Source organism: Chinchilla lanigera, unplaced genomic scaffold (assembly GCF_000276665.1).
Source record: "Chinchilla lanigera isolate Chin_1 unplaced genomic scaffold, ChiLan1.0 scaffold00004, whole genome shotgun sequence".
Lineage (NCBI taxonomy): Eukaryota > Metazoa > Chordata > Mammalia > Rodentia > Chinchillidae > Chinchilla > Chinchilla lanigera.
This window is the reverse complement of record NW_004955405.1, coordinates 36,589,487-36,609,107: the sequence shown is the minus strand read 5'-3', so window position 1 is coordinate 36,609,107 and position 19,621 is coordinate 36,589,487. Positions and strand designations below refer to the sequence as shown.

The following is a 19,621-nucleotide window of genomic DNA, read 5'->3' as shown; positions in this document are numbered from 1 at the left end:
AGATGTTAGCTCCAGAAGTCAAGCAAGCACCATCTGGAAAGACCACTCCATTCGGAGATGTGTAAAGCACCGTGTGCACATGTGTTTGGCAGCCGTGAGTAGCTCAACACAGAAGGAGCAGAGCGGTCGGCTGGGAGAGATGGGCATCAGTTTATAAAGCTGTGTGTGAGGCTCTAACTTTATTTTGAGCTCTGCAGTAGCCGCCATGTGACTTGACCTCATTGGCTACTGGGGAAGATGACTAGAAGCGCATTTGGCGGTGTCAGACGGAGGCAGGAAGGTGAGCCAATATCAAGCAGGCAGAGGTGATGAGAGCTCAGTGAAGGCGATGGTGGTGGGACGCACCTAAAGCTTGAGCGGCCGATTAGAGGAGCGGGTGGAGCATGAGCAGGACCCTGAGGTTTCAGTTACGGACTGTGCAAATAGGGGCACCAAGGCTTGCGTGGGGGATATAAATAGAGTGTCTAGAGTTGAATGGACTATAAATGACTACTCAGCAAGTAAAATGGGAGCTTGCCAAAGACGTGGTGGACCAGTCACTAGAGGAGAGAGAAGACATGGAGAAAAGCAGACAGGATTAGGAGGTAGGCACAAGACACAGCGCTGTTGGAAATATTCCATATACTAAGCACTAAGAGAGACTGCGTGAACGTCTATCTGCTAGGCGCTAAACCTCATATGGACCTCACAGTGTAGAAGTTAGTGTCTTTGTTTCATAAATGTGGAAACTAAGGCTCAGAGGTGTGAAGTCACTTGCCCAAAGCCATCCAGTTTCAGAGTCTCCCAATCCCAAAGGGTGAGACGTGTGCACACGTGTTAGCTTTACGGAAATAGCAGCTGCTCGGCTAATTCGGGCAAGGTGTTCACCTCCTCTGTCTGTGCTCGGCTAAATCCTGAATTGAATGGGAAGGTGGAGGAGGATGTGTCATGTAGATCAGTGGTTTTCAAAACCTGCTTCCAAGACAAGCAACCCTAGCCTTGGCCAAGAGCCTGTTAGAAATGAAGAGTCTCTGGCCCACTGCAGTCCTGATCAGGAACTCTCGGGCTGAGACTCAGAAACTCTTCTAATGTCCCTCTGGGGAATGCTGATGCTGGGTGACATCTGAGAACCACTGACCCAGCCTAATGTGTTACATTAGGCTTTCGCACAGATCTGTAGTGGGAAACCGGACTGACCTACATCGCGGTGAATACATCTATCGCTGAATGAAAGGCTAATCAGATTGCTGCCCAGGCCCGTGTTGAGACATCACAGCTGCTTACTTTCTCTGGATATTTATTCTCTTACATGCTCTTTACTTTTATCGTTCTCTTACCATGTGCCCTTGAGGAAATTTACACAAATATATGGAATCCTCTCTTACCTACCATTCTGCACAGCAGAGAAACTGAACCTGAATCCTAAACCTCACAGAACTGAACCAGCTGTAGGATATTCAGAGGAACTGTGGATTCTCAGTTAAACCATCACCTTAGCTCAGGGTGAATGGACCCCAAGATCCATTAAGATTTTGCAGTGAGATTCACCAAGGATCACAGCAGAATCTGGTTAGAGGGTTCAGCACTGTGTTCCCTCACTCCTTTCTCCTTATCATCTCATAAAGCAAGGAAAGGGCTGGGGATATAGCTCAGTGGCACAAGCACCTGCTTGCAAGCACAAGGTTCTGAGTTCAATTCCCACTACCAGAAAAAAAAAAACAAAAACAAGGAAAAGCAAGCTTTGGAAACACACAAAGTATAGTAAATAAAATCTAATCCAGTGAGGCTATTTATTTCTTTAAATAAAGAGGACTGGAAGAGTTCTTTAATAAGGACATATAACTACATATTTTGTTATTTATATTATTTTTTGTAATACTGGGGATTGAACTCAGGGCCTTTGCACTGAGCTGTACCCCTAGCATCTTTAAATATTTTTTTTGAGACAGGGTCTCACCAAGTTGCTCAATTGCCAGGCTGCGCTCTAACTTGTGATCCTCCTGCCCCAGCTTCTTAGAGTGTTAAGATTACAGGAGTGCAGTACCATGCCTGGCTTATCTATGTATTTTAAGAAAAAAATGTTACTAACACAGGAGGGGGAAGTGGCCAACAGCTCTGCACTTCAAGCTTTCAAATAACATCTGGTAGAAGGAAGAATTTGCGAGAAAAACAGTCGCTTCCAGGCCAAAGACACTTTGAATGGCTGGGATTTTGGCAATTTATCCGGTAACGGACTGAAAACAACAACCTCCAATACACCTGCAGATGACTCTCTTCCTCTCAGGTTTGGAGCTATCACCGGCAAGACCGTGAGAGGAACAGTTTCACACCCCACTCCCCAGGCTAACCTGAAGCAGCTACTTTTAGGAAATGTACGGCTGGGGCCCTCCTATGTGACAGCTTCCTGGGCTTGTGGCTCCTTGTCGTCGCTGGGCTACACCGACCGGCAGACGGACACACACCGCGTGACGAAGCGTGCCACTCACCTGCTCATGAACTTGTAGCGGCGGGGCAGGTAATAGATTTTTCTCCTGGAAGAACAGCAAAAATGAAGCCAGTCGAGAAGAAAACCCATCGTCAGTTACAGTTTGAACTAGCAAGGAAGGAAAGGAGATTGAAGATAGAAGCCTGTAAGAGGTGAAGAAGGAAAAACTAAAGAGAGATTAACAGTGAGAAATGTAGGAAGACAGAGCATGTACTCTGAGTGGCGGGATCCTGGGAAACGGTTTGCTGCTCTCCCTCTCTCTCTCCCTCCCCAGGGCTGTCGCTGCCCAAGGCGGCTCCTGGCCTAGCCAGCGTGTGTGTAGTGAGAATTCGGAGCAGCTGCGACTGGCGTGGATTCAGCTGAGGTCAGCTTTGCTCCAGGAAAATGCAGAGATGGACGAGGGGCACCATATATAATTCAACAGGCATGCTATTACCATAAAGTAATATTTATACAGCAATTTAAGTTTACAGAACACTTGTCTCATGACTTAGACAGGAGCGATATAAAAATATATATTTTTGCAACCAGCCTTAGAAGGCTCACTTATCAAAGCACAGCTATAAATAACGGCCAAACTGCTGGCTCTGGATAAAAGTTAATCAAACAGGTAAAACCAGGAGACCCTAAAACAATTTTTTAATATTGGACACAATAAGTTTATGTTCTATGACTATATATTTACATTTTCAAAAATATTAAAAATGGAAGTTCTGGGTGTTGAGTGGACATTAGGTGGGTTAGATGCTTTATTAAAATGCAACCTTCTGTCTGTATTTTAGGCTTCAGTCAATGGAGTGGTGATGAAACAGATACGGTTTACATGCGTTGTAAGGTGTCACAGCACCATCTCACGTTTGGACAATGGGAAATTTATACCTCACATTGTAGTCGGTGTGTGTATGACAATAAGTAGAGAGACAATAAAATGATCAGTGCTTGTCAGGTGTTTGACTGGTGAAAGGGAATGACTGGGAAGTTTGGGGGATTTTTAAGGCCTCATTCTGTATGATGCTATAATGAGAGATAAATGGTCACATGCATTCATCACATTCCATGGGTCTGTTTAACATCCGTGAGCCTTAAACTATAGGTTTTAGTTAATAATGATGGCATCCGTATTGGTCCATTTATGGTAACAAATGCATCAGTAATGCAAGCTGTTAATAAGGAAGCTGGGCATATGGGAACACTGTACTACTGCTTAGTCATCTGTAAACCTAAAAAGTGCTCCAAAATAAAGTGTATTCATTTTTTAAAAAAATATGTCCCCATGAACATATAAGTATTTAAGAAGTAGGTTTTATTGGCAAATTCCTGTAAGACATCTATTCTTCGACTTCCTTTTAAACATTGTAGGGTTCAATCATGAAGGAAATGCAACCTGCAACTTAAAAGTACAGTCTGCAGAAAATAATAAACACAGGTACAATTCTTTGGAACATTTAAATTCAGCCAAATTGGTGTTTGTACGTTTTGTTGAGAAGGTGTGGTGGGAGAATTCCTCCTTTGATAACACACGCACGGACAAAATGATGGCGTAGAGTTTCAACAAGGGAGGCACCGCTTAGGTGGGAGCCGCACCCTTAGGAATGAGGCCCATTAGCGTCACACGTAACAGCATTTTCTCCTAAAATAGCTGTCCTGCAGGAATTCCTACATCCAAGAGAAAAGTATTCTTTACACTCATTTTGATTTGATTGCTTGGTTCAGGGTCTTCTAACCTTACATAAGAAATGTATTCACACTGCCGGGAGGAAGGAAGGAGGGAGGGAAGGAGGGAGGGAAGGAAGGAAAGAAGGGAAGAAGGAAGGAAGGAGGGAGGGAAGGAAGGAAGGAGGGAGGGAAGGAAGGAAGGAAAGAAGAAAGGGAGGAAGGGAGGAAGGAAGAGAGGAAGTCCTTTTGTGCTAGGTGGCGGGCAGGCAGAGATGTCCGCTGTGGTGCAACTCTGCCTTTCAGACCAGGAATCCTTGCAGGTATCGAGGGAACTGATGCGCAGTAGCACCCCTCAAGTTCTGCATCTCCCTGGTCTCTGTTACTAGTGAGTGTCTTGGCAGAAGGTTTTGTGATGTTTCCTCTGGGGAAGGGCTGTAAGTTTCTACCTAAGCATGTTTTGTACCAGTTGCTTTCACTCTTAGCTCTGAGGTACGATACGGCATTGATCCATTTCAGACAGTTTCTCATAGATAAATAACTGGTTTTTAATTATTATAGTATAGCAGTGTTCAAGGGAAACTAAATTTCTTTCTCTCTTGGTGGATATATGATTTTTTAAAAGACTCTTGCCTTCTCAGATTTCTTTTTTAACATTTAAATTATAAAAGTAAATCATAAGAGAAACACTATTTTTGTCTCTTTTGAGAGTTTTGCCTCCAGGAAAATAGATGATACAAATTCCGGCCTCTATTCTAACTTGGTATTGGGACATAAAGACCAATAAACAGGGAAAGTAAGATGTAGTAGGGGGTATATTACAAGCTTGTGAATGTGAATTGCCTTTCTCTAACTGTGTCTCTAGTCTCTTCATCTCGGAATGTAGTTGATTCTTTGTCTTCATCACAGCCCACGGGGAGGTATGTAAAACTTGTACTTGTTTGCCTCGTTCCTAGTATTTGACCATTTTGCTGGCTGAAGTACTCATCTCAAGACCTTGTGGTGCTCAATCTCACTCCTTCCTTCAGCGGATGCCAGTATGAGGCCCCCAACATACCCCGGCATTTGTAAGGCCAGGTTAATACTTGATTTCTATGTAGCAAATAAAGATCACCTTTCCTTAACCCATAAGGAAAACAGCAATATTCATTATGAGAGGGGTAAATTAATCCTCTAACATAATTCAGCAGTCAACACAAAGGGTGTTTTATAACCCTTGGGACAAATATGAACGTTTGTGTTTCTGAGGTATTTATGACTTTTTAAATTTAAAAAATAGGTTAATTTTTAAAAATAGAGCACTTTTTCACGAACCTTCTAGAACTTGTTTCTTTAGAAGAAGATTTTAATTTTAGTTTTTTCCACAAGGGACTGGTCAGTAAGGAGCATGATGGCTAGGGCTCTTCCAAGTGTCACTTTCAAAATGAAAATGCCACTTGCACAATCTTTATCACAGGCACTTGGAATATCTGCCTGATAAGGCCTGAATTAGCAAGAAACTGTCACAGAGAGCTATGAAATCATTGTTGGCCATGATGACTTATTTGCACTTTCTAAACATTTGGAAGACTTTCCCCTCCAATAGCTTGCTGGTCTGCACTTCAGCATTGCCAGCTCTAAGCGAGAACTCCAGGCCCAGAGCCGTGCAGCGGAGGTGGAGAACACACGGACACCTACCTGAAAGGCATCCTTACATTCATCTGCTCTGCGTATCTTCCGAGGACTTCCCATGGGGCATGCAGCTTCACAAAGATAATGTCACTGTTTATTAGAGAGGACTGAAACAGAAAAAAGAAGCTGAATTGGAAAGTATATCCAAACATCTCACCGTTTACATTGAGTTGGAACTTAGGACAGACGAACGCGAATAGATTTTATGACTTGGGGCCTTCTTCAGATAGAAACCAGGCCCTTGGGTGTGCACATCTTCATTGAGCAGACATCCCACCATGTCATTGGACAGCAGGGCTCTGGGCTTCATCCGGCCCACATGGGGACGCCATCTTGATTTAGGTGGTCAGAGGTCACCATGGCTTCTTTGTGGAGAATAAACTAATGAGGGAGGATTGTGGTGAAAGCAGAGAGAAGGAGAAACGCTCTCACCATCCAGGCAAAACCAAGAGGTAGCATGGGCGGAGGCAGAGGCACCAAGGAGACAGGAGAGTTTAATCTCTTGGTGTCAGGCTAAGCTTTTCAGATCGCTGGTTCTTCAGCCCAAAGCCTTGGCCTGCTCTGGGGTCGTTTATCAACACAGAACTTGGGCAGGGAAGGAAACTAGGGCTTCGCCCTCTCAACCACCCAGGGTGGGCCCTGGCTCTGGCAGGAGGGGCACAGAGCACCCAGTCCACTAGGAAATTCCCCTTCAGACACTGCCTCCAGGGAGAGGAGGCTGGGAGGAGGCAGAGGAAGAGGGGGAGCCTCACCAGCTCAGGGGAGGAAAGCGGCCACTTCTTTACCTGACTCTTTGCCAGACAGACTGCAAGCCATGATGACTTTTATAATTTAAGAATACTGACTTTTATAGTTCACAAAAACAGAAGCTCAGCTTTATATTTTCACTGGGGTAGGTCTGCACTGCAGGGAACAGCTTAATCCATTATACATGATATGCAATTGCAATTCATATCTCATTCGTCAATCTCTGGACTTCCAGTAGAGTTTATAAATATTGTATTTAAACTTATATGGGGGCTGGGGTTATAGCTCAGAGGCAGAGCACCTGCCTGACAAGCATGAGGCCCTGCGTTCGATTCCTGGTACCACAAATCAATCAATCAATCAATCAATAAAAATAAACTTAAATGAACTCATCAACATATCACAAACTGATGTCAATAACAGTGTTCCTACAGTTACTGCTTAATTGTTTGATCAATTTTGCATGCCTATATCCGGTAATCTGAGCAACTACTTTGAAGATAACAATATGCAATATAACAACCATTGTTAATTTCCTATCATCTTGTTTTGAAATTCTGCATCATTTAGATTGTTTTTTCTTTAAATTTTCTCATTTTTTATTCTTTTTAAAAAAATAACAGTGTTCCCAGAAAGTCGAGAGGCCCTGGGTCTGTCTCCACCTCTGAGGGGTGCTCACTGATGTTCTGAAACAATCAAACTTTCCCAAACTTTCTAGCAGTTCAGACTGAAATGAAGTTACAACTTCCCCCTTGGGACAAGTAGTGTCTAGAGTACAGCCCCGAGGACAATGAGTCTCTTTGACCCAGGCCCAGCAGTGTGGTCCACGATGCGGTGAGAGAGGTATGCACAGGGCGCCCCGGCCCAGGTGAATCCTGGGAGGCAGCCCCGCGGCCCACTGTGGATGAGGCCCCTGCCTGGGGAGTGAACTCCAGCACCAACGCACAACCGGTGCTTTGTCTCTTCACAAAGTTTTTAAAAATGTAATTGTATTTGTACCTTTTAGGTATACATAATGCTGACATTTATCACAGGGAATTTGTACCTGTACATGGTGCTTGTTCTTGGTGCTTCTATTTCTTCCCATTCCCCTCCCTTCGCTTCAACCCCTCTTCCCCTCCTTATTTGCAAAAACTTTGTTTCGATTTCTCCTTCTAGTCTCTTTTTTCGCTTTTCCCTTCCTTCTTGTCCCCCTGCCGCCTCCCTAGTTCCCTGTCCCATTGGAACATTTTCTTCCCATTTGCAATATCTGTTATACATGTTTGTTCCTGTTTACCCCTTCACTTTTGCACACCAGAGAACCAATGTGATATTTAAATATGTGTCTAGATATCATGCCTATATCTTTTACTCTGAATAATTACTAGGAAGACAACAATATGCAATGTATCAACTATTGTAACTGTCCTAATAATCTGTTTTGAAACTGGGTTTCATTGTTATGTTTATCTTTTTTTCTCTTTAAAATTAAAAAAAAATGTGTGTCTGATTTAGAATAGATAAAGAGGATGTGGGGGGGTTTTATACAATGGAGTATTACTCTGCCATAAAGAAGGATAAACTTGAGACATTTCTAGCTTTGTCTCTTTTTTAAAACTATTTTTTTAAACTCAGGAACTTATTACATTTAGCTCTGTTTGCACAGGTGCTTCAAGTTAAGTGACCCCAGAGGCATGAGTGCGCTCCTAGACTTCAGTGTCTACATAGAACCTACAGGAACATACACACACACACAGACAGACACACATACACAGACACACACACACACACACACACACACACACACACACACACAGCCAGTAGGTGTAGCCTGGTGATTTGAGATGGTCTGACGTTTATCAGGAGAATTTTAAGGGTCTTGGGCTTGGAAGAGATTGCTATTGGCTTTTCAACCTAGATAGAGTACAGTCTTCAAAGCTATAAAGCAGAAGGAAGATGGTTATTCCTAAAAATTGTTCTTTGCTTTGTTTATATTTAGGATATACTTCAGAGTCCAGGAATATTTATGACTTTCCATTGAGGAATTTTAATGGAAATCAGGCATTCTTTAAGTTCACTGACATGCTACAGTTTGTTCCACAGGAGCCCAGGTGTTGAAGCTTGGTTGTCTTGGACTATTTGGAGACACTGGAACCTTCAGGAGATAGAGCTTAGTGGAAGGAATTTAGGTCCCTGAAAATGTGCCCTTGAAGGGGACACTGGGACACCAGCCTTCCTTTCTCTTTGTTTGCTGCCCAGCCACCTGGGGGTGGACAGATTTATTCTACCACACCTCCCCATCATGGTCTGCTGCCCTGCATCAGGCTCAAAGCAATGGAGCCAACTTACTGTGGACTGAGATTTCTGGAACCATGAGCCAAAACAGACCTTTCTGTCATTATAAATCATTACTTCAGGTATTTTGTCACGTAGCACAAGACTGACTAACATACTAGGCTTTCTGTAAGGTTCTTTTTCCATCTGCCTATGAAATGGTGAAACTGGATGACACCAGAAGACAATACATGGGAACATGATTGATTTGCAGAATCTGACTGATTCACAGAATCACACTGACCTTGATTTAGAAGAATCTACCTCTTAGAGTATACTTCTCTATGGATTTACCATGACTGCTAGTCTTATGGAAAGTAAATATTCTAGTAGAAAAATCATTCTGAACATTCTCCATGAATGTTGAGAACATAAAAAAGAATGTATTAAAGTATTTCACTTAAGACACATTTTAAATGCCACCCTTCTGTGTGTGAAAAAACCAAGTTTGTTACCTGAACACATATTCTGTCAACTGACATTCTAATGTTTCAGCTCTACCATTTTGTGCATAAAAGCACAGCTTGTTTTTATTTCTTCAGCCCAATGAAAAGAACTCATTTTCCTTATTATTTCAATAATAGCAATAATAATGCCATCATTTTATTTATTTATAGTGTCTTGAAGCACTTCCACTTATTATTATTCCCATAGAAAGTCATGCCAGAGTCCTCCTCCAGCACCTTGGAGGAGGAGGGAGGGACAGGTCAGATGCCTCACTCATGGCCACACTGAATGTTTGTTCCAGGCACAGCTGATCCCATACCCTCAGGTATCTCTTGATTCCCATGTATTATGTGACACTTCTAAGGCTTACGGAAGTCCATGGCCTTGTATACTCATTTAAGATGCACGTTCTCTGAACTGTCTCTTTTTCAGCTTTGTGTCAACTGCTCTGAAAAGAATTTCCATTTTAGAAAGCAAAGCAACAAAAACAGAGAGGCACTCTTGTAGTGTAAAGCAAACTGAAGCTACTAATGAGCTGAGATTGGACTGGGGGCTATTATATTTATTTTAATTATCTTAAGAAAAATGTTAACTGAATTCTCTTGAATGGTGATGAATGTTTATGGCGTGTGTGTGTGTGTGTGTGTATCGATGCACATATCCCTCTTACAAGTTTAATGAAAAATTTACTGTGTCTGTCCTATTCTCCCTATTCAGTTTTTCAAGAAGGAACCAAGAAGGCATGGCTTACTCTTATTATGGGACACCTGAAAAATAAATATGAAACAGATGATTACTAATTATATGGCTCATAGATCACTCTTTACTGCTGAATGATTATGCTGCTGTTTCTAAATAGATCTTTGCTGTTAAGTATTCCTGTCCACATAAATCCAAGTGTGCAAGTGCCAAAGTGAGGAGCAATGGAAATCATTTGTATGAAACATGGAGCTGTTGTGTTAACGTACTCCTACAAAATTCCCTCAGACTAGACCTTTAGAGAAAAGAAGAACAAGAATTTAGTGCAGTTTGGAAAAATATGCTCGAAGGATGACTGAAGAAAGTAATACATAGCATGTAGGAATAGATAAATATGCATAGAAAACATTTCTTACTTTAATTCAACAAGAATATACTGAACAACATCTATGTACTACATGTTTGCGATGTAATGATACACAAGTCTCAGTTCTTGCCTTGGTATGCAACAGTTTCATAAGGGAAGATCAGATCAGGCAATAGGAAGGGAAAACAGCAGAGATAGAGAGAGAGAGACAGAGAGACAGAGAGAGACACAGAGAGACAGAGAGACAGAGAGAGAGATAGCTGCTATGAGGAAGTCTAAACACTCCATCTCTCAAAGAAATGCCACTTTATATTTGAAGCATAGCTTCTAATTCCCTAACTTCTGACACCATTTACTGAGAAGAGGAAATTGAGGAAGACTGGGTTTGGAATGGAGCTCCACAGGCAAATGGCAAACTCAGTTTTGGAAATGTTAAGTTCAAGATGTGATGGGAAGACATCTTGTGGGTAGTTAGGTAAATGAGTCTAGAGCTTACAGGAGAAGTCAGGGTCAGAGACCTCTAGATGCACAGCAAATGTGGCCAGGCCTCAGTGGTATTTAAAGAATTAGTCGAGGCCACTAAGGAAGAGAGTGTAGACTCCAAGCCAGTGGGCAGCTGTACTACAGAAGGCAGGAACACGGACTGTCAGAATGGGCATCAGAATCTATGGACATATCCGTGTTTATATCCATGTTTAACTCTTAACAGCCATATAATCTTCACCAAGTATTTGCTGTCTGTGTGCCTTGGTTTGTTCAACTATAAAATGGGAAACAAAATGGTATGCACTAATACAGGTAAGTTTCTGTCAGCACATCTGAAACTATCACAGAGCTATTATCATCTCCAAGAGGGGCCACAGCAAATTGGTGTGGTGGGAAAAACAGTGCGCTCCTGCTCATGCCAACATCAGGCTGGGAAGGTGACAAATAGGAACCAGCACCGAGGAAGGATTTGACTACAATGCTCGCAGGAAGAAGCCCTGAGATCTAAGCCCCCAGTTTCTGCCTCCTCTCCCTTCAGGATTTTCAGCACCTTTGACAAGTTCCTCTCTGACATTCATTCATTTATTCAGTAACACTAAAAAAATGCTCATTAATAACTGTTATGTGACAGGGACTCTATGAAGAAGTGGATATATCACCTTAGATAGAACTTACAATCTGGACAGCAAGAGACAGATTTGAAGCAATCTATAAATGTATGGTGTAAAATTATGAAAAGGATTAAAGAGGAGAAGATAGTTCAGTGGGACAGAGGAACTGAGGGCAGCTGCTTTTGACTGGCTGGAGATGAAAGATGAGGTGGTGTGAGGTATGGGAGGAGCTGTGTGAAAAGTATCCAAGCAGGAGGAACAGCAAATGTGAGGCTCAGAGATTGTACCTGGGACTGAAAGGCCAGCCTGACTGGATGCTGTAAAGCAGGGGGCAGGGAGAGTTACTCCAGATGGAGCTAGAGAGGAGGGCTGGGAACAGGCCATACCAGGCCAGGGACAACGTGGCAGAGAGTTTGGAGTTTTGTCTTTTAGAGTCCGTGGGAAATCACTAATGGGTCACAGGCAGGGGCTGCTTACTTTAGAAAGTGCCCACTGAATGTTTTATGAAGACTAGTCTAGAGGAAGCATGGGAGTGGGGAGTCTGATAAGAGAGTTATCCCAGCAGGCCAAGTGAGACAAGATGGCGGCTGAAAAGAGGTGGGGATGGTGAGGAGGAGGGAACTGGACCAAGTCGAGATCTAATGAAGGTAGATTTGAAAGGCTTTTGGCTTAATCGAATGAGGAGCATGCAAAAAGGAATCCAGTGTCTAGAATGGTATGCAGGCTGTTTGCTGGGAGACTGGATGGATGATAGTCCTCTCACTGAGGAAGAAGAGGCCAGAACCACTCAGTTGGTTCCAAGCCCAGGCGGGTGACAGTGGACCTGGAATGACCATGCAGATGACCATAAATTCCATCACGTGAGTTGTCATTTAGCAAATACTCATTCTTCCCCTTATTTATTCCATTAGCCTTTACTGCAGGCCTACAATTTGCCTGGAACTGTGCTGGTTGCTGGGAATGCAGAGCAACTCCCTGCCCTCAGGAGACTCCAGTCTTGTGGGGGACAGACCCTCAATGCATAGATATGCACAACCTTGGATGGTATGCTTGAAGAACAGAGAGGTTGGGAAATAAACAGTAATGGTGGGAAGGAGTTGCTATTTTAGACACAGTGGTGTGGACAGACCTTTTGGTAAGGTGACATTTGAGCAGAGAACTGAAGAAAGTGCTGAAGAAGGCAGTTTCATTATCCAGGGTGAGAGCGTTGGAGCCAATGAGAAAACTAAAAGGCAAAGGCCCTGAGGCATAAATATGCTTGGCAGTTCAATTTATTGCACATCCAGGGTCAGACCAGGGTCACCTCTTGCATCTGTTCTATCTCCCCTTAGGTGACTACTGGGATATCCCTTTCTCATGACTATTATGCTATTGTGAGACCAAAGCAAAACTCTAAAATTCTAGGGCTAGAAGGTGATATTAATTTCTAATGGAGAACTCAGAGAAGCCTTTTGGAAAATCATAGTGAGTATGAATAAATAATAGTGGTAAAGGTAAGAGAAGCCACCTAGTACTACTGCATGTTAGATAGTGTTTTAGAATTTTTAACACATTAAGTCATTTTATAGTCACACCAACCCTATGAGGCAAGCATTATTAATATCTTAATTTATTGCAGACGAGGAACTAAAGCATTAAGAGTTCTGGTGCTTTGGCTAAGGTCACACAGGAAATATGGAGTACAGCTTGAAGTCTCCCCAGTAGGGTTCAAAGCTGTTCCCCCACAAAAGGAAAGCTGAAACACACAAAAGAATGTGCTTCTCTACTTGATTTCACTGTCCTTCTATTTTTAGGAGAAATGCTTAGTCACACATTAGAACCCACCTCACAGTGCATAAGATTCCCTCTAAATATCCTATCACTCGTGAAATGCCAACAGTAAGAGCAAACATCAAGCCTGATTCTGCTACCCACTGTCTATGTGAATATGGACAGAGTACTGAATTCATGAGCCTCAGTTTCCATATTTGCAAGATGGGGACAACAATAGTGAGGGTTGTTTTAAAGCTGACATGGTTGTTTAGTGATAAGTCCAATAAATGAGAATTTCCTTCTCCCTCCCTTTGTTAATGGATACCTGGAGAACATTGTGGTACCCATAGCTGATGCTAGCATTTCTTGATGTGATTGGAATCTGGTCTGTGAAACTGATGGGAAATGTCCATTCCTGCAGGGTTAAAGATCTGGAAGAAGTCTCTAAGCAAAGTCAATTCTCATGGGAGCTGCCATCTCACCAGCTGTGTGTCACTAGGCAAATAAATGGTTTGTACTTTCCTGAGACTCAGTTTCCTCTGAAAAGTGAGGGCAAAGAGACTTTTTTGTACCTGTTTTTCTCGACTCTCTTAGAGACTCATCACTCTATTGTGGAACCAGTGGCCTGTCAGTCCCCGGCAGACCTTTGCATCTGGAATCCCTGAGGAGCCCACCAGATCTAGTCTCATTTTACCTGTCCTCCCTGGACCATCTTATCCTTGCCCAATGGGTTTACATGTAACCTACCATCTGATGAAGCCAAGATTCCTGTGTTTGGCCCAGAACACTCTTCTGAGCTTCAGATTGCTACAGCCCAAGGCTAATGTAGAACCTACTACCCTTGGCTGTCTTGCTGGCACATCAAAATCAACGTGTCTAAGACGGATCCTCTTCTTTGGCATAACTTCCCTTACCCTCACTGCCTCAGTTCGGGAAATAGCACTACCGCTCACCCAGTGGTTCAAGTCCAGGAGTCATCTTTGTGCCTCATACAACCACTCACCAAATCTTACTTGACTCTATCTTTTACATTTTCCTCAGATCTACATCTTTCTATACCGGCTGCCACCATCCTCCAAACCACCATCCACTGTCTCCTTGAACACGGCAGTAGCCTTGTAGCCTGCTCTCATCTTATTCTTGTCTATGTTTTCTTGGTGTCAGAGACGTCTCTAAAAAGACAGTGTGATCACAGGTCCCTGTGGCTCTCTGGGCAATTAGTACCACTTCACACGCATACTCAGGCCACCCCCTTATCTTGTGTCACTTTCCCTGTCTCTGCGAGCCCCAGCCACAGTGGATTTCTTTTCTCTTTCCAAGTGGCCAAACTCATAACAGTCTTGGGTTTTCTCATGTGATGGCTCTCTGCCTGACAAATTTCTATTTCTGATCTCAGGTCATGGGGACTTCTCAGATGGCTCCTGAGATTCATTACCCTCTTCCTCAAGTAGACACACTGAGTAAATTCCAAGACGCAGAGGGGTATTGCTCCTGCAATGGGGATATTAATCAGTTCACTATGAGTTTATCAAAAGGGAGATTATCCTGAGCAAACCAGGAAAATCCTTCAAAGAGTCTAGAGGTCCAAGAGAGCCTCCTACTAGCTTTAAAGCAATCAGCTTCTGAATTGGAAGAGGGCCTGTGAGGACAAGGAATTCTGATTGGCCTCTAAGGTTTAGGAACGATCAAATCCCTGGCTGACAGCCAAAAAGAAAATGGAGCTTTTAGTCCTACAACCACCAAGAACTAAGCGACCTTGCAAGGTGACCTTAAACTCAGGAAAGGAACACATCCTGATGGACAGCTTTGAGAGAATCCTTCTAGGGCCCTGAGCAGAGGACCCAGCTCTGGACCACTAGAAATGACAGGGGCACAAATAAGGGCTTTTTAAGGCTCTGAGTTTAGATAATCTCTTCTGCACTGAAAGAGAATGAACACAGGTCATATCCTAACTATTTCTGTAATTATATTTTTACCTCTACAGTTTCTCCATTGCTATATTTCTAGCACCCAGTATTTTATTAAGCATGTATTCATTAAAAATGACTGTTTTCTGAGCTAATTTATGAAAATCTTGGGATTTAGACTTTGAGTTGCTTTCTCACATTATTGATTGCCTTGTTAAAACACTATAATTACATGGAAAGAGATTCATCTTCTGGCCATCACAAAGGTTGTAATGTGATTATATTTATAAGAACTCAAACAAACTCTCCTTTAGATCGCAACCAGGAGCTGTACAATGCTGAGGAAATAGGAACAAATCTACACCTGTGGTCAGAGGTCCTCTGTGTTGCCAGTGAGGGAACATAATGCAACATACTCTTGACTATCCTATATCAACCCTGGTGATCCCTATATGGGGTGTGGGAAACTTACTGCACCAGGTATCTGAGGAAAGTCAACATTTGCTATAGTAGTCAGGATGGGTTATGTTATGCTGCAGCAACAAATAGTCACCAAGTACTGGTGAATTAAAATAGTGGAACTGTCAGTATTATAGTCACTCACTACATATGCTGTTGAGCATTTGAAATATAGCCAATCCAAACTGGAGATGTGCATTTGTAGGGAATACATACTGGATTTTTGAGAATTTAGGGTACACAAAAATATAAAATATCTTAATAATTTATATCAATTGCATATCTATATGATTATATTATAGATCTAGTGCATTAAATAAAACATTAAAGTTAATTTAATCTGTGTTTTACATTTTATATGTAGTTGCCAGGAAACTTTTAGCTTACATTATTTCTACTGCTGGTGCTATGATAAAGGTGTATTTCTTTTCGATGCTATACATCCACTGCAGATCGGCTCACTTTGGTGACTGAGTGGTTCAATCTTATGGGACCTTCTGTCAGAGAGAAGGCAGAGCTCAGCAAGTCCCTAGAATGGTCACTTCCATTTCTTTGCCTAGCTCAGAAGTAATCAGGTGACCACATCTGTCCACAAGGCCACCAGGAAGGATTATATCATGTGCATATATTAGTACATCTGATGATGTACTTACTAGTAAGCACACACTGATATTGAATACCTCCCCTGTCACCTTTTCATGAAAACAGTAGAGCTATTGTGTAAAACAAATATTTTACCTACCTTACAACACAACCACTCATATAGCTATTCAAAAACACCCAAAGATAACCTTAGCTTTTGTGTACTATGCTTGTGTAAGTGCATAGGCACTATGTTTGGCTGAGGAGACATAAAGGAAGATAAGAAATGGTCTAGATCTCAAGGAACACACAATTCAACACAGCAGCTATCATACAAACTACAAGTTATGTGACAAATATCAGAGGAAGTTGGACTGATATCCGCTTTGTGAGAAAATACGTCCTTTGTGGGAACTCCCACAATACAGTACTAAATGTCTCTTTAGGAGGAGGCAATATCAGTTGGGATCCATACATCTAAAAAGTCCTTCCATGTGTCATAGACCAGCACGAAATTTTCCCCACTTCTTCAAGAAAGTGTATAAGATTTAGACAAACTTGGGGACAACTATATCATCACAAAGAATCAATCTATAATAACTAGTCACAGTTATGGTCCATTCAATAAGCCAGCTGTCACTGCACCCTTATTAAGCTACAGCGATTAATAGCTAAGAAATAAACACAACCCAGAAAAGTCAGAAACTTGGTGTCTACTGCTAGTGCAGAAGCAATTTAATTTGGAAATGCTTTCCAATACTCTTGGCTATGATGTTTCACTTAGGCTTATTACATTTATCCCTTGGAGAAATACTGATCAAAACTAGATGATACTACAGTATGTGTGTTGCAGTATAGTTTACCAAGTATTTTTACCTACTAGTTATGAAAAACCTGTCAAGAAATAGGGCTCATATTATTTTTTCATAACAGAAATCTGATAGATTATAGTTTGGCTCATATCAGTTTTGTATTGGTATAAAGGTGATATAACCACACTTGCCTACTTAGTGGAGGAGATAGCATTTGAATAACATAATGTGATACTAATATGCAGTGCATACACACTTGGCACAGTGTCATAGAGATGTTCCTGTGCTCCTGGCACTGAACTCTCCTGCCTTGGGCACTTGGAAGCCCGAGATCTGTGGCCCGCTGGGCCACTTCATGGCTGCATAGGAGTCACGGCAGGAGCTCAGGCACTGAACTGTGAACCCTTGACAACCCACTGTTTGATCCATCTTTTCCTACTACGATGTGGGTGTCTGAATGAAGTTTCCATCATGCCAGTTCTCTGGCAACTGCAAAGAGAAGTCCTCACACTCTGTCCCTCATCCTGACTCCAAGTGAGTCCTCCTCCTAGCCCTCTGAACAACAAAGCCTATCGGGATGTGCAGTAAATTTACAAAGCAGTGATGCTGGGTGAGGTCACAGGAAGCTAGCAGTTCAGGGGAGAGGGGACCCAGTGGCAGGGTTTAAGACCCCCTGATCTCTAAGAGTAAACAAGAAAGTGAGCAAAGAGGACCTCTGGGAAAATGGTGATGTCTCCTGAGTCAAGGAACGAAGGTTATCAAGGAAAGAACGGCCCATGGGTGAAGAACCTTTAGAAGACCAGTTTCCATGGAATGATGAGGGAGAAAAGAAATGGACACAGGACACCACATGAATCTTTCAAGAAGTCCTTCTCTGAAGTGTCACTGACAAGGTGATAATCGTGAGGTGGGGAAGATGGCATCGCAGGACCTTTCCTCTCAGGATCTGAGCTTCAGGACCAACTCTGTTTCTAGGGATGAGCTGAGAGGCCAAAGTGATGATGAAGCAGAGGAGAACCAGTGACAGGGTGAAAAGCTTGAGAAAGTGACATGAGAAGGGACTCCACGAATGACACAGGAGCTCCTGGGAGAGCAGCAGGCACTTTCTGCATGGGAACAAGAGGAGAGGCGGGAAATGTGGAGAGAAATGCAGAAAATCCTGTCTGATCGTTTCCACTTCCTGTCCAAGCTACAGCAAGGCCATCAGCAGTGCCTGTTCCAGGCAGTGAGAGCAGCTGAGAAGAAGTGAAACAAGGTGCCAGCTCCCTCACCTTTTCTGGCTGGGCACATGTCACCTTCAAGGAGCCCACATCCAGTGCCCTATCTAAAATTCCTATCCCTTCACCCCTAGTATTCGCACATTCGTACTCTGCCCTAGCATTGTCTTTGACACCCTATTTATCTCTTTGTGACCTGCTATGCTATTGCCTGATTACCCTTGCTGTTCACTGTCCCCTCCCAAGCACATGAGTTCCCTAAGGAGAGGGATCCTGGTTTGTTCACTGACAGACCCCAGCACCTAGAATCATGCCAAGCACCACGTATTTATAGAACGATTAACGTTTAAAATGACTGAGTGCAAGGGAAGTGAAGGAGGGATAAAGTTACTGAATTACTGTGCAGGGGAGAAGGCAAAACTGTGAGACTCCCTAGGAATCCTTCAGTATCAATTCTTCAGCAAAACATGTGGTCATGATTTAAAGTGAACTGGTTAAGATTATACCTGACTAAAAAGCTTCTGTACAGCAAAATAATCAGTTAGTAGAGGGAAGAGGCAGCCTACAGAAATAGGGGAAAAATTACCAGGTACTCCTCAGAGGATGAATATCTAGAAAAGATAAAGAACTTAAAAAAAAAAATTGACCACCTAAAATTAAAGATCCAATCAAGAAATGGGCAAGTGAAATGAACAGGCACTTCACAGAGGAAGAAGTACAAGCGGCCAATAAACACATGAAAAATGTTCAGCATCTCTGGCCATTAGATAAATGCAAATTAAAACAATGCAAAAAATTCCATCTTAACTCTAGAAAGAATGGCCATCACCAAGAAATCAAAAATAACAAATGCTGGCATGTCTGTGGTGTAAAAGGAACCTTCATACATTGTTAGTGGGAAAAGCTAATACAGCCATTATGGAAATTAGTATGGAGATTTCTCCAGGAACTAAAGGTATAAATTCTATATAACCCAGCTATTCCTCTTCTAGATATCTTCCCCAAAGAGCTATGACATCATACTACAATGACACATGCATACCAATGTTTATAGCAGCAAAATCCATAATAGTTATATCCTAAAAACAGCCTGTATACCCATGAACAGATGGCTGGCTAAAGAAAGTGTGCTATCTATATATAATGGAATACTACTCTACTATAAATAGGGACAAATTTGAGGCATTTGTAGGAAAATGGATGCACCTAGAAAATATAATGTTGAATGAAATAAATCAGACACACCAATTTAAATACCGTATGGTATTTCTCATCTGAGTAAGGTGAAGTACAAAGAGAAAAGTAAAGGAAGGATAGATGGGGTCAAGGGGAGGGTCTCTTGCAGATGGGAAGGGGTCCAGAGGACCAAAGCCAAGGGGCAAGAGGAGGGGATGGGGAAATAGGTAGAGCAAAGATGTGCCAGGTACAAGGTCC

The 19,621-nt window shown here is 42.5% G+C and overlaps 1 protein-coding gene across 2 annotated transcripts in view; it reads right to left on the bottom strand.

The window, feature by feature from the left end:
* The window catches only part of Ano4 (anoctamin 4), a gene marked incomplete at its 5' end in the record, with an annotated part of 365,728 nt that overhangs the window by 106,633 nt on the left and 239,474 nt on the right, over window positions 1–19,621 (bottom strand). For both annotated transcript variants that reach the window (XM_005374542.2, XM_013518664.1), the window contains 2 exon segments: window positions 2,466–2,510; window positions 5,795–5,895. In XM_005374542.2, coding sequence (XP_005374599.2) covers window positions 2,466–2,510; window positions 5,795–5,895 — 146 coding nt within the window.